We start from the raw sequence: 15,658 nt of genomic DNA, 5'->3' as shown, positions 1-15,658 counted from the left end.
ATTCAGGGTGTGCAGTCCAGGACTCTTTCCTATACACTCCATTTAGTGTGCTTCATTGCACACTAAAAAATAAATAAACAAAAAAATAAAGTTTTTGTGCTTATTCATGAGGACTGGGTACCCCCTTTTAAAGATATGTATCCAAAAAACACCAGAGAGCCTGGGTCAGAGGCAGTTTCACCCAGGCTCTCTGGTGTTTTTTGGATAGATATCCATGAGGACTGGGTACCCCCTTTTAAAGATAAGCACAAAAACTTTATTTTTTTATTTTTTGTTTATTTATTTTTTGTTTGTTTCATGTGATGTCTCCCCATACCTTGTAACTGAATGGACTGGATCGAAACTATGCAAGAGAAAAACAACTAGCATTCAAAGTTTTTTCAAACATGGGAAAGCTAGATTGGAACCTTGATGCTAGACAAAAGGCATAGAATTCTTGAGTCAAATGAAGCTATCCCAGTGGAACTGTATTCGGGTGATATCAGAAGACACTCCAATTTGTTTGGATTTTTAAAGGGGCTCTTCCTTTTTTTCCATTTTTCTCCGCTCCTTTCCGGTGTTTCTAAATGCTCGTTTGGGTTGGCTATTGCCGTTGGTTCCCTTGTCCCACGGCTGCTCTCCCTACTCATTTTTCTCCTGTGTTTTAGTGATGGAGACTGCAGAGCTATAGATCTTGCTGAGAAGTCGAATGGTCATGAAAGGCTGTTTGCATTTTCTAATTATGAAAGGAGATTTTCGATTGTATCACAATAGTTACACTACTCGGTTACCATCCATGATTATTGAGTGACTATTGATTGCTGCGTTAAAATTGGATGTTATTTATAGGAATGTACATTTATGTACATTATGTATTCACAATGTTCTTGTATTTGCAAAGGAACACTGTAAAGTTTATTTTCTTGGCGTTTCACCAAACATTTAGTTAAGTAAAAAAAAAAATTGACAAAAACACACACAATAAATGTACATTAATATAGTAAAGCTGCAGGGGGGAGGAAAGTGCTATCCAATAAATTGAAATCATGTGAATATAGAAACCATCATAAACTTCAGATGTGTCCCAATACACCTAGCCTGAATACGATACGTGGTCCAAAAAGCCTGGAAGCGAGTGAGCCACACTGAGCAGTGTAGGGACTCTTTAAATTTGCATCTTAATATGCACTGCAGACACAACGTAACATCACTCAACCTGTACCAGAGACGCCAGGCTGCGACTATACATATTTAAAAATTATTTCTGTGCGGTTTAAGTTGAAGATGAGCACAAAGGAACTTGGCATGAAAAAAAAAGCCATGGCTGCTTCATCATAGCTTTTTATAGATTCAGACTTATTCGCACACAGATGTACAAACGTCACTCGCACATTTGAGCAAAAAAGACGCAAGAGAGGCTCAGTGCAAGCAGAGTCGCACTAGATCTGGCACTCCAAGAAGGGCTGTTTGGTGCAACTGCGGCACTAGTGTATGAGGATACTTCTGGAATAAGTAGCTGTGAACAGACCAATACTAGACTTTTTAGGAAGCATCATAGAACCCTATGATGAAAATAAGCTTCCCCAATAAGAGACCATAGAAAAGCATCCCCAATAAAACACCATAGAAAACATCATAATCTTGCAGTGTTTCCATTGTGTACTTAAAATTATGTAGTCCATAACAGGAAAGCTAAAAAAAATTAAATAAACTAGTTGGACTTGTCATTCACATTAAAACAATGGACGACAAGTACCATCATCAGACAATTTTACCCAACCAACAGAAAACACCAGTTTTCCATACATGGGGATGTCCCCAAATGTGCCCTCTCTCTTCCATACAGACACAAACACATGTGGGCACTACTGGAAAGTGGAGATTATCCTGCATTCAAACGATGTGCCCCTTATTAATTATTGTCAGTGTATACATCATTATGATATTTACTGGGTACACACTATGCGATGTGCGTACCCAGCGACAGCACAATATATTCGGCGGTCTGTACATACTGCAACATCTGTACAACCGCCTGATAGATCGTTCCACCTGATCTTCATATTGGCTTGCACTGCAGGCAGATCTGAAGATGCAACAAATGACGCACTGTAGCACGCAATAGTGATTACACACTGGATGGAATGGGCAGTCAATTTCTATATATTCGCAAGAGTTTAAAGGCAACTATTCCTACATCACATTTTTGCTCACTCAGCTAAACTCACTAATTAGCAATGGAGCCAGCTACAGACTGACTGTCAGAATATCAGATATTTTTCACAGGCTTATCAATATTGTTTATTGTATATTGTTTATTGATCACCACGAACATCTCTAAATGATTACAAGTCACATTCTGAATTAATTTTTATAATTGTAACAAATATATGACAGTACCTACAGTATAAGTGTCTACACTGATTTCTCCAAGTGACAACTTTCTGAGCTCCGTTCACTTACATCATCTCACTTGGGAATTGTTCAGACTACACCCTCACCATCCCCAAATGGCAGCAGCCGGTCTGTGGGATCATGTTCTGCACATGCTCAGCATGGGTCCCTGCAGATGTCCCACCATCTAATTTGTACGTAAACGAATCAGGCCCTAAGTTACTACTATTTTTCTTCCTCCATTTATTGTGATGTCAACACTATACTGGTGTGTTTAAGAATAAACATCTTATCAATCATCTTACTACACCAACTGCAGATGTTTAGCATTATTTGTTAACATATTCCATCACCACCAGGACTGGTCTGTATTTACTTTAGGGACGATTCAATTAAGCGTTATAAGGAATAGCCAAGGAAGGTGTTCCCGGAGCTATTCAATTGGCCACGCTGTTAAGTCCCGCTACAGGATTTCTCAGGAGGGTGCGAGCAGAAATCTGACTTAAGGGCCGGCCACATTGCTGTTTTCTGACTTAGCATGGTGCTAACTGTGCGCAGCCGGAGAATGCAGGTTAGTGTGACTAAACACCCAGAAAAGGCGGTAACCGGCATTCTTGGACTGAGGAAGAGAGAAGAAAGAAGAATTCTGCACAGAACTGATTTCCTCAACATAAACTGTAGAATCATAGGGGTGGCAATAATGCATAGGATCTGGTCAGGTAAAGCAATGACAACGGTCACATCCCATGTGTTTGTGCCATACACCTGTAGATTCTATTCTATACTTGTTTTAGGTTGCATTTACTACACCTGGTTCCAATTATATTTCTTTATACTGCATAAAAAATAAAAATATGAGATATGGTAAGAACTTACCCTTGTTATCTCTATTTCTACGAAGTCCATAGGGTTCCACAGGATACCTTGGGGTATAGGTGTGACGTCAGTCGCAGGGCACCAAAGAGTTAAGCTTTCAGCCTCCCAGGATGCACTAGGTCCCCCTCCTATACCCCGCCCCCGGGCCAAGGCACCTCAGTTAGTTACCAAGCCATAGGCCGGAGGAGGAGAAGGAAGAGAGAGAACAAAGATCTGGACACATACAAGAATCACATTCTCACCAGAGGGAGACGGAAAACCGGTGACCAGAGCAAAGCCCATCTGCAGCACAGGTGCGACAGGGCGGGAGTCCTGTGGAACCCTATGGACTTCGTAGAAATAGAGATAACAAGGGTAAGTTCTTACCATATCTCATATTTTCTACTTCAGGGTCCATAGGGTATCCACAGGATACCTTGGGGATGTCCCAAAGCAGTATCCTTTAAGGGTGGGGACGCTCCTGTGCAGAAAGGAGAATCCGCCGCCCGAAGGAAGCATCCTGAGAGGCGAAGGTGTCAAACCTGTAATACCTCACGAAGGTATGGACAGAAGACCACGTAGCAGCCTTGCAGATCTGAACTGCCGAGGCACCACGTCGAGCTGCCCACGAAGGACCCACAGACCTAGTGGAATGAGCCTTCAGAGAAGGAGGGACCGGTAGGCCTTCATGAAGATAAGCTTCAGAAATAGCCATACGGATCCAGGCTGCCAAAGTTTGCTTTGAAGCAGGCCAACCCTTTTTACGGAAGACATAAAGGACACACAAAGCGTCCGACTTCCTAAACGAAGAAGTGCGGTCAACATAAGTCCTTAAGGCCCGCACAACATCCAAAGAGGCCTCACCCACGGAAAGACCCGGTGAGTTAAAGGCCGGAACAACTATTTCCTCGTTAACATGAAACTGGGAAACAACTTTGGGAAGAAACTCGGGCCGAGTGCGGAGCACTGCCCTGTTCCCATAAAAAACCAAGAAAGGGGGTCTACAAGAAAGAGCCCCTAACTCAGAAAGACGTCTGGCCGAAGCAATGGCCAGAAGGAAAACAGTCTTAGCTGTTAGCCATTTAAGATCCACTGAGCCCAGTGATTCAAACGGCGGTCCTTGGAGAGCCCTCAGGACCACAGCCAAATCCCAAGGCGCCACAGGTGGAACAAAGGGCGGCTGAATGCGGAGAACACCCTGCATAAAGGTGCGCACATCCGGGATTGTAGCAATCCTACGGTGAAACCAGACAGATAGGGCCGAAACCTGTACCTTCAAAGAAGCAAGGCGAAGCCCATGATCTAGTCCCGCTTGCAGGAAGGCGAGAATCCGAGACAGACGAAACTCCCGCGGTGCATAACCTCTCGGTCGACACCACTGGAAGAACGTATGCCACACGCGATGGTATATCCTCGCGGAAGACGGTTTCCGAGCTCGTAACATGGTACGCACCACAGAGCTGGAAAACCCCCGGGACCTCAGCATGGCCGTCTCAACAGCCACGCCGTCAAAGACAGCCGAGTCAGGTCCGGGTGAAGGCAAGGACCCTGAGACAGAAGGTCCGGTCGTAGCGGCAACCGCAGAGGAATGTCCACGGACAGACCCTGAAGGTCTGAGAACCAGTGCCGTCTGGGCCACGCGGGAGCTATCAACAGGAGCGTCCCTCCTTCCTGTTTGAATTTCCGGATTACCCGTGGAAGAAGGGAGACCGGAGGGAACAGGTATGCAAACCGGAACGTCCACCGGACGGACAGAGCATCCACCAGAGACGCCCCTTCGTCTCTTGTGCGAGACCCGTACACCGGCAACTTGTTGTTGTGCCGGGACGCCATGAGGTCGATTTCTGGAAGACCCCACCTGTCCACCAGTAGTTGAAAAACGTCCGGGTGCAGGGACCATTCCCCCGGATGAACGTCCTGGCGACTTAGAAAGTCCGCCTCCCAATTTAGCACTCCCGGGATGAAGACCGCTGATATGGCCGGAAGATTGCGCTCCGCCCAAACCAGGATCCGAGAGACCTCTACGAGAGCCGCCCGACTGCGAGTTCCTCCTTGCCTGTTTATGTAGGCCACGGTGGTAGCGTTGTCCGACTGGACCTGCACCGGGCGACCCTGGAGAAACCGCTGTGCCTGCTGGAGAGCATTGAAGACCGCACGGAGTTCCAAGATATTTATTGGAAGCTCCGCTTCTGTCGGCGTCCACCTGCCCTGGAACAAGTGTGGACCCGAAACTGCTCCCCAGCCCCGAAGACTGGCGTCCTTTGTCAACAGGACCCAATTTGGAACCCAGAACGGACGTCCCTTGTTGAGGTGGGTCGTCTGTAACCACCACGCAAGGGACAGGCGAACCTCCTGGGTGAGCACAATCGTCTGGGACTTCAAAGACTGAGTCAGCCCGTTCCACTTGGACAGGATCAGGTGCTGCAGAGGTCTGGAGTGAAACTGGGCGTATTCCACCATGTCGAACACCGACACCATGGAGCCCAGTAACCTCATCGCCGAGTGTAAGGACACCCGGCGGTTGTGCAGGCAACTGCGCACCCTTGACTGTAAAGCAGAGATCTTGTCCTCCGTCACGAAGATCCTTTGCTGTCCCGAGTCCAATAAGGCTCCAAGATGCAGAATCCTCCGAGACGGGATTAGAGTGGACTTCTACCAGTTGATTAGCCAGCCGTGCCGTTGCAGCAGTGCAATGGTCAGGTCCAAGTGGCGTAACAGGAGCTCTGGAGATCCTGCCACCAATAACAGGTCGTCCAAATACGGCAACATGCGGACTCCCTGCAGCCGCAGAGAAGCCGCCATGACCGCTATCACCTTGGTGAAAACACGTGGTGCTGTTGCCAGGCCAAAAGGTAACGCCCGAAACTGGAAGTGGTCGCTGCGGATTGCAAACCTGAGGAACTGTTGATGGCGCCAAAGAATAGGGACATGCAGGTAAGCGTCCTGTATGTCCAATGACACCAAGTAGTCCCCAGGTTCCAGCGCCAGAATGATGGACCGTAGGGTCTCCATCCGAAACTTCGGGACCCGCATAGACTTGTTGAGTGCTTTGAGGTTGAGAATCGGACGATATGACCCATTGGGTTTCTGTACCAAAAATAGATTTGAATAGAAACCCTGGCCCCTCTGGGAGAATGGAACCGCCACTATAACTCCAGCCTGGAGCATAGTGTGCAATACCTTCCGCAGCTCCGTAGCCTTGTTCCGGTCTGATGGGAGACCCGTGGTGAAGAAGCGAGCCGGGGGTCTGTGCCGGAAGGAGAGGGCGTATCCGTGGGAAACCACCTCCAGAACCCAAGTGTCTGTCGTAGTGGTCGACCAACACTGGGCGAACTGTAGCAGGCGGCCTCCCACCCTGGGATCCCCCAAAGGGAGGCCCGGACCGTCAGGCCGCAGGCTTGTCATCTGGCTTGGGGGCCGGACGTCTGGTACTCCATGCCTGCTTCCGGGGCTTGACCGATTTCTTAGGGCCAGCCTGTCGAGGAAACGACTGTGGTTTGGGCCTGCCCTGGGCCCTAGATGACCGAAAGGACGATGGTCCCGAACCAGAAGGAGCAGCGGCCGACGGGAGACAAGCAGATTTGGCTGCCGCCAGCGTGGCCACAATCTTATCCAGATCCGGACCGAAGAGAACTTCTCCGGTAAACAGCAACGCTTCCAGACCTTTCTTGGAATCTGCGTCCGCCTTCCAGGATCGCAGCCACAAAGTGCGACGAGCAGCTACCGCTGCTGAAGAAATTCTAGACACCAGAGTACTAATGTCTAGAGCCGCCTCGTTGATGGCCGAATCACGGAGATTGCCAATCAACTCCGCCTGATCGGCCGGACAGTCGGATTCAAAAGAAGCCTCTAATGAATCCGCCCAGCGCTCCATCGCTCTGGCAACCCAGCAAATGGCCATAGCCGGCCGTGCTGCCCCCCCTGCAAGGGAATAAGCGGACTTCAGGCAGATTTCTACCTTGCGGTCCGTAGCATCCTTAAGGGAGGACATGGATGGCATCGGCAATGTGGCACTACGGACAAGACGGGTCACGTGAGAATCCACCTGTGGAGGGGATTCCCACTTAGCAAAATAATTATCCGCGAACGGATAAGCCACCGCCAGGCGTCTCTGCGGCTGGTATCTTTTGCCAGGTTGTTTCCACGCCTCCTCTAAATGGTCCACCAACTGACCCGAAAGAAGAAAGACTGTGGCATCGCCCTTCACATCTTTGAAAAAGGCATACTTAGATTTAGCCGCTGGGGGAACTTCGTCCTCAATCACCAAGGCTGTGCGGACCGCCCGAATAAGTCCAGGAATATATACTTTGGACTTAGCATCAGCGTCCTTAGTATGGAGAGGTTCCTGATCGTAAGGATCAAGAATCTCCCCATCAGACGTCCCTTCGTCATCCTCATAAGGAGCGGACAGAGACGCCACCGGCCTTTTATGAGGCCGCATCACAGACTCCCCTTGCAACACATCCGACAAGTGCTGTACAGAACTCGTCAGGGAGTTAACCCACGCTGGCTCCTGAGAACCCGGGAGCGGGGAAATAGGGAGACTGTGGGGTACCACCAATTGTCGTGGGAACCCCTGCATGGGTGACGACACCACAGACTGCTGGGACAAACCCATCGGAGTAAACGCGGGCTGCGGAGCTAACTGGCCCACTAAAGCTGTTAACGCCTGAGCGAAACAAGCCCAGGGCGGCTCCTGTACCGGTGCTGTAACCGTAATAGGCCGCGCCATGGACAAACACTGCCGGCAAAGGCCCTCCGCGCTACCCTCCCCCTCCGCTAACGGTACTTTGCACGTGGTACACTGTAGCCGGAGGGGAAAATCACTTTCAGACATGATGGCACCACGTATGTGACCTCTCTCACCAATTAAGTATTAAATAGGCGAGAGACCACCCTGCAGCACCGCACCGCAAGGGCTTTAGCAGAAGAACAGGGACAGTAATAAAGCTGACAGTTTAGAGAAGAAAAGTTACAGGCAGCAGCGCTAGCACAGTCACATACAATGCAGAGAAATAACAATTCCTGCACTAACAGCGCTGATCACTCAACTACACAGACACAGGGCCTGGTAGGACACAGCGCTGCATACACAGACCTGACCACAGCGGAGGAGAGGTATGCGGGGGGACCCAGACCACGATGCTTCCGTCCAGCGCTTCCAGCAGCGTTCACCATGCGTTCTGGAGAAGATGGCCGCCGAGGAGCAGAGAGGAGGCTGGCCTGGGGGAGGAGCGCTGCCACAGGACCAGTCGGCAGCATGCAGAGAGGGCTGTGTGCAGCGGGGGAGGCGCCGGCTGTGAGACAGGGAAGGCGCGCTCCCCTGGCATGCATTTAACCCCTGGGACGCCGCAGCGCTACCGCTCTGCTGCGGTCCGCTGTCCCAGGGGGTAGTGGAAGCGCAGGTTGGTCGCCTGGCTCCACGCTGCAGCCAGTCCCCAGGGAGCCCCCTGCCTGGGGACTTAGGACCATGTGATCAGCGGGGACCCACCGCGGGACCCCGCTGCTTACCTCTGTCCCCCTTGAATCCGGCCATGGTCCGGAGCATCTGGGGTCACCGCTAGCTGTGACCCCAGATGCCCACCAGCATCCCCGGATCAGTACCGGCGTTCTGGTACCGGCGGGGTGTAGGGAAGACAGCATGGACGTCAGGACTGACTGTCCATGCTGTTCATCCAGATGTGCAGCCACAGCTGCATGAAGAATAAGCTTCAGGGGCTCTTCTAGCCCCCACTCCAACAGGTGCACCCGACTCCGGCCGGGCACCAAACTAAACTGAGGTGCCTTGGCCCGGGGGCGGGGTATAGGAGGGGGACCTAGTGCATCCTGGGAGGCTGAAAGCTTAACTCTTTGGTGCCCTGCGACTGACGTCACACCTATACCCCAAGGTATCCTGTGGATACCCTATGGACCCTGAAGTAGAAAAATCAGCACAGGTTTGAGAACACCCTCAGCTTTAAAGGGGTTTACTAACATATGATAAGTTGCAGTAATCTTACCTCAGGTTTAGGAACGAAGGCACGTCCAGGAATAGTAAAGCAATGTTTCACATTGCACAGATACTGGGTCATGATAGACAATCTACTCCGCTGTTTGCCACCAATGGGGGCTGTCATCCTCTGTAAACAGTTAAAGCAGTACAAAGAGAAAAGGATGAGTATAACATCATTAGGATATTTACAGCAGGGATTGGACAAAGTTCTCTAATAGTTAGGAGCTTAGACCAAAACTTAATAAAAAATACTTTAAGAATAAAGAAATGTAACACCCTATGAGGTGGCTCTGAGAACTGGTAAAGAGGTTAATTTTTAAACAGAATAGACTACCTTCTTATGGACTTCTGTGGTGCTAAACTTAATCTCATGACATGACAATTTAATCATGTATTTGTCGTGAAATCTTCAAGGGAATGCAATCTGCCAACCATCGTGTTGAAGCTGATTAATTCTGTTGCCATCTCTGACCGTGCATCAAGCATCGCATTTTGAATACATCCCACCACTGATCACATGCATCGCAGCGCTTAGTAAGGCAGTCTGCGGTTTTAACCACAATAGTGTAGGTGAAGGACAAGCTCTACAGAAGAGCTGTTTTTTGTGGCGTTAGATCCTCCAGGTTTATGAACCAGGAGTCCTCCTGCGCATGTACAGCCGTAGGCCAGTGCATGCGCGAACAATGGTGGACACTGAGATGGACTGATGCAGTTAGAAGCCCAAAGGATTTGATTAGGCAACGCCATCTATAGATGGTGTTGCCTATGAATTACAAGCTCCGGAAAGCATGGATTTCTGGAGCTTGGTGCATATGGGGAATGCAGTCAAACCTTTTCGGAGTTTTGAATACATTTTGGGCTTTATGCGTCCCGTCCTGTGTTTTACCATTGAGATCTCTTTAGAAGGACGAAGTACAGCAGGATCAAAGGCAGCTGTTAGTCTCCTGTAGACCAGACACAAGAATGTATTTTATAAACACTATGGCAAACAGATTTTGTCAAACCCGGTTTTGTTTTATTTAACGAAGTACAGTACAGCCTATCATTCATCAGATTCCATAGAATAATGTATTCTGCAGATTATAGATCTTGCTTCATAATGACATCTATATTTTTGTTATCTGGGCTTGACTGACATTGTAGAAATCAAAAGGTAAGCAAGATGAGACAGAGAACCCCATGATTAGTTAGATGTATTTTCATTATGAAATCAGGAGTCATACCTCCGCTACTTCATGCTGGAAAGTCAATGTCATCTGTGTCCTGCCGTAAGAAAATGGGCCACTTCTGTTTGCAATCTCCTCAAACCACTTGATGATCAGAGGTGTTGAGACATTAAAAGGCAGATTCCCAATAATGTGCAGATTTGGTGGATCTGGATGTATGAAAAAAGAGAATGAGTTAAAAAAACAAACAAAAAACCTATGCATTGAGATTCATATTATATTAGAATATGAGATCATGTTTACTTTGAGAAACAAAAGCATATTCTGTGTTAACAATTTTATCGTGGTCTATATTGTTTAATTTGTAAACAATTTATGTATCCCCCTGTACCCTTCTTATTTTGACTCTCAATCTTTTTTGTTTTCTTATTTTATATTTACCAATTTGTTATTTGCAAACAGTAATAATAAAAATTAATTGAAAAAAGTATAAAATGGAAATAGATGTCATTTACTGGGCCCAACATCGAAGTCTAAAGTACCTCCAGTTTCTTCATGTCGTTACTTAGTTTCATTCCTTTCTCAAAGCTACACAAATTGATTAACTATGACTCATAGTAAAACAGCCAATGCTGCACAAAACCGTATACCTTGTCACCAGCATAACAGTTGCCTGAACTAAAGTATTTGACTATGCCCAGAAATTAATAGAAGTCTGCAGCACGCCACTCAGAAGTGGCATAATCGTTATTGGCAAGAGTTGTAACGTACAGGGGTACTGACCGTTCTTGCATTCACTGCACACATCTCACTCATTGTGCAAACAGAGTAGACTAAAATGACAGAGGCGCTATGCGCCCTCGTCATGTAACGCTGGTAACTGCGGAACTTAACGTGTGCAGGTACTGTTTTCTCACCTAAAAACGCTTCACACATCTCCCCCAGTGTTCATTCTCAGTATTTTTATATATTTTTTTTAATTCACTCAGAAAGTGAAAATTTAAGAACACTCCCAACTGAACTTGGGGCATTGCATACAGTATATGTCAAAATAAAGCATGGTCCATGTGGTACAAAGGGGTTAATAATATTTATAAGAAGTTCTGTAATTCTAATAACACTGCAATCAGGGTTGGGTACGGGATGACGGTGCTCGGGATCACGGCAGTCAAGAATCCCGACGCCAGCATCCAGACAGGGTTAGGATACAGACACAACTTAAACCTAACCCTCCCCCTAGTGCCTACCCCACTACTTATCGGCGGAATGCAGGTGGTAGGGATTCTGGCGTGGGGATGGAGTTGGGATTCTGACTGGTCCGGCTGGCTGGGATTTTGAGTGCCGCCATCCCATCAGACTGTATTTAAACTACATCCCCTGCAATAAATATTAATATAATTATTAAGTCTGGCCATGTGACAGCAAGACCAATTAAACAAGTTTAATCAAAAGCTACCAATTAAAGCAATGGATACATTAAGTCAGTGGTTCCCAAACTGTGCAGCGCGGCGGGACACTTGCAGGGGTGCCTCAGGTTGGTGGTCCAGCACCAAATCAAATTCTTTATGGTCAATGTAATGTAAATATGTAGACAAACAGAAGTACAAACCTGTCCCCCACCACATAACTAAACCTGAGGATGACCGGTAAGCACATCTTAGTACTTCACTACATTTTTTCCTGATTTTTTCTATAACAAACCTTTGGCTTAGAGGTGCCATGAAAACAATTCTGATACCCTAGGGCGCCGTGGTTCAAAAAAGTTTGGGAACAACTGCACTAAGTATTGACTCACCATCTTCCCATGCCTTTCGTATGTGCTTAGGAAAGGCTGTATCCATTTTGAATGTGAGGATATCACCATGGACAATATGCACTTTTCCCATGGATGCTTCATTTAACAGCTTAAAGATAAAGCATTATTGTTATTTAGACCATAGATCCTACATGGTATTAAAACAAAAATGCTACATTTACATAAAAAGATAACAGAAATATGTTAATGGATGGGATTTTCAATTTCAACTCTTTACAATCATCTTGCATGGTATAATACATAAGTGACATTGGAGGACATAAATCTCACACTCATTTAACTCATTACATACAATGTAATATTAATTTACTAGCTGTTGACTACAGCTTCGCCCAGGATGAAATCACTTCTGCCAACACCAATAGTTGGTACAACAAAATAAAAAACCCCATACATAAAACTGTTAGATCATGTGAGGATGACGGAGAAGATACAAACTAGAGGGTAGGGGGAGGTCTATGACCTTGGATAACTCATGGACGTCTTAATCTGAAGAAAAGCACAAAATTAAAAGGCACAGGTCTCACGACAAGGGTAAAGATATTGGATGGGAAGGTGGTAATGTTGTATAGCTGTAATGAGAAGTAAGAATTTATGGTGAGAGGAAGATACATGTCAATGTGGCATGTAGGAGGATGGATTGAAACAAGTATTAGCAGGTGAGGAGAAAGCCAGAGAGGAGAATGTTACAGTAAGCAAAGCAAGATATGAGAGAACAGACATGAACACGCACAAGTGTTGAAGGAGAAGGCAAAATTACTGGATGTGTAAAGTAAAGCTGAAGTCATAAATAACAACAAGGTAGCAGGCTTATACGACTGAGAAGAACAGGTTTCTGTGATAGAGACTAGAGGGGGTGACACCTGGAAGGAAGAATGATGATTAACTTAGACCGCAGCATTCAAATTCAGTGTACAGAACAAAGTGAAAGCTTGTATTTCTGCATAAGTACACTTACACTATATGATGTCAGTAATGCGAGGAGACAGGGAGCTGCAGATCTCTAACACCTGTAAGCACTGACTGACTGTACAAAATAGTTGCACGGTCAGTAAATTACATGTCAGCTGCTGTGGTATCTAGGTTACAATAAATCTATTGACAAATATTTAGATAAGGCGGCAATTCAGATGTATAATGGAGAGCACTAATGTGTGCAGGACATTAATTAGGGTGTGCTCCAGGGAAATTGGGAGGGATACAAGGGGAATGTTTGGCACCACCCAGGAAAGTGTTTAGCAACATTTTCACATTATCACAACCAGAGCCGTAACTAGACGTTTTGGTGCCCTGTGCCAGAAAGAGCATTGGCGCCTCCCCCTATTTTTTTCAAATAGGGACATAAGAAACGCACCTGACACACATGGTGTCATGGGGAAGGGCCAGGGAAGAGATAGGGGAGGCCAGGAGATGCTGGGGATAAAAGAAGAGCAGGCTACAAGTGAGAATGAGAATGAACAGGAAATTGACAGGCCCAAACAGCGCCCCCTTCCCTGCGTGCCCTGTGCCATGGCAAAAGGTAGTACTACCCTAGTTACGGCCCTGATCACCCCCTCTCATCACCATTACACATACTCCATAATATAAGAACCCTTGATCAATCCCACCAACTCCACCACGTCCCTTATCTATTACCGTAATATGCCACATAGAACTGGATGATTTATTTTATATAATACATGCATTGCACTGCTCCTTCCCGAGCTCCTCCAAGAGTGGGATAATTAGGGTAAAAAGCCAATGGGAGATTGTGCTGCACTGCTATGTCCTGTGAGTCTTTAAATGAATCTAATTAGAATATTGGCGACACCGCTAAGTTTTCTAACATGCAAGGAAACTGCAGGCAGACATTAGGGTGTGCCTGGGCACTACCTTGGACCTAAGAGCGCATGCCTATGATGGGGACATAAACAAACAAAAATGGTAATATAAATAAGTTAAAATCGACCTAATGCCGGGCATACATTATGCAATTATCAGTCTGACCCGCAGATTATCGTCGGATTGGGCCAATAATCGCATAGTGTATGTCTGTGACCGATAAGCGAAGATCAGATGGTTGCCCATGAAACATGCCTGACTTCATTGGTTGTCCGCATTGCCAATGATCTCTACAGGGGAGGAACGGTGACATTTTTCCATACACTGCGAAATATCTCAGAGTGTATGGCCACAATATCTGCTAGGTTTCAAGCGGTCAGGTAAAATGTTTGTCGGTCTGACAGACATTTTATCTGACAGTATGCTCAGCATTCGATTGCAAATACTTTCATTTCATCACTATTTCCACGAAGTAGCAGAATATAGAATTTACATAGGACTTTAGCATCATCTGTTCCTACTCTCTGTATAGAGCAAGCAGCATAGAAGTACTGCGGTCACACACACAGTTGTTACTTGGAGCAACCTCCCACGCAGTTGTGCTCCAAGAAATGAAGCAGTAATTTGTTATTATTAACAAAGAAAATATTGATGCCTTAGCAGAAAGTATATTTTGCTCTCCCTCATAATATATATATATATATATATATATATATATATATATATATATATATACATACATACATATATATATATATATATATATATATATATATATATATATATATATATATATATATATATATATACATACACACACACAGAAACAGTGGAGGTAGGCACTCCTGTCACTATAGGCATACTTGCCGTGGTGCACACTGAAGAGGGTTAAACAGTAGGCAATAGTCGGTGTCACTCTCAGGTCTTTTATATAGGAAATAGACGCCAAAGACCAGTCACTTCATCAATGTTTAGTTACACTGTGGTATTTGTAAAGTACAGGTATACATATATAAAAATAACTTTTTATGAAAATGTCAGTGTTGAGCCTTATACTTATATCTATATATGCATACATAGGTTTTTTGAGTGCATTAACATTAATTGGATGTATTTATTATAGATAAGTGATGTACTATATATATGCATTTGGGTAGCTATGTGTTGTATTGACATACAGCCATATTTTTAATGTTCATGTCGTTTGTATATGTAAAGTTTTACTGTTCAAAATTTGTTAGTAGCGTGCGTCTGGTTGTCCGGGTGATGTGACTGCTCTCATGATGTCAGCGTCATGTGACGCGGACAGAGCGGAAGGCGGAAGCAGAGCTGCGGACAATCAGACACACCGGGGGTGAAACTTGGGCTATTTAAGATAAGAATTGAGACACATTTTTGTATGTCCTGATGACGAGTTTGCTAATAAACTCGAAACGTTGATGCCTTTGGCGTGTATTTCCTACATAAAAGACCGGAGAGTGACACAGACTATTGCATATTATATATATATATATATATATATATATATAGCGTGAGCAAAAATAAATTTGGTAAAATAAATCCGTGGCACAGTACAATTAGTGTAACAAAACAGTGCACAGAAACCGTATTTCATTGTAAGATCTCATTAATTGG

At 45.8% G+C, this 15,658-nt stretch overlaps 1 protein-coding gene across 1 annotated transcript in view; it reads right to left on the bottom strand.

Annotated features, from left to right (window-relative positions):
• The window catches only part of TFB1M (transcription factor B1, mitochondrial), a 66,544-nt gene that overhangs the window by 33,121 nt on the left and 17,765 nt on the right, over nt 1–15,658 (bottom strand). Inside the window, exons 3-5 of the mRNA XM_088448964.1 lie at nt 12,182–12,290; nt 10,444–10,595; nt 9,228–9,347 (exon numbers count right to left, since the gene is read on the bottom strand). Of these exons, the coding sequence (XP_088305090.1) occupies nt 9,228–9,347; nt 10,444–10,595; nt 12,182–12,290 (381 nt within the window). The remainder of the gene's footprint in view (nt 1–9,227; nt 9,348–10,443; nt 10,596–12,181; nt 12,291–15,658) is intronic.

This window comes from Taudactylus pleione, unplaced genomic scaffold, assembly GCF_031769625.1.
Source record: "Taudactylus pleione unplaced genomic scaffold, aTauple2 ptg000473l, whole genome shotgun sequence".
Lineage (NCBI taxonomy): Eukaryota > Metazoa > Chordata > Amphibia > Anura > Myobatrachidae > Taudactylus > Taudactylus pleione.
Note: the sequence above shows the minus strand (reverse complement) of the source record. Positions and strands in the feature narration are given on the sequence as shown.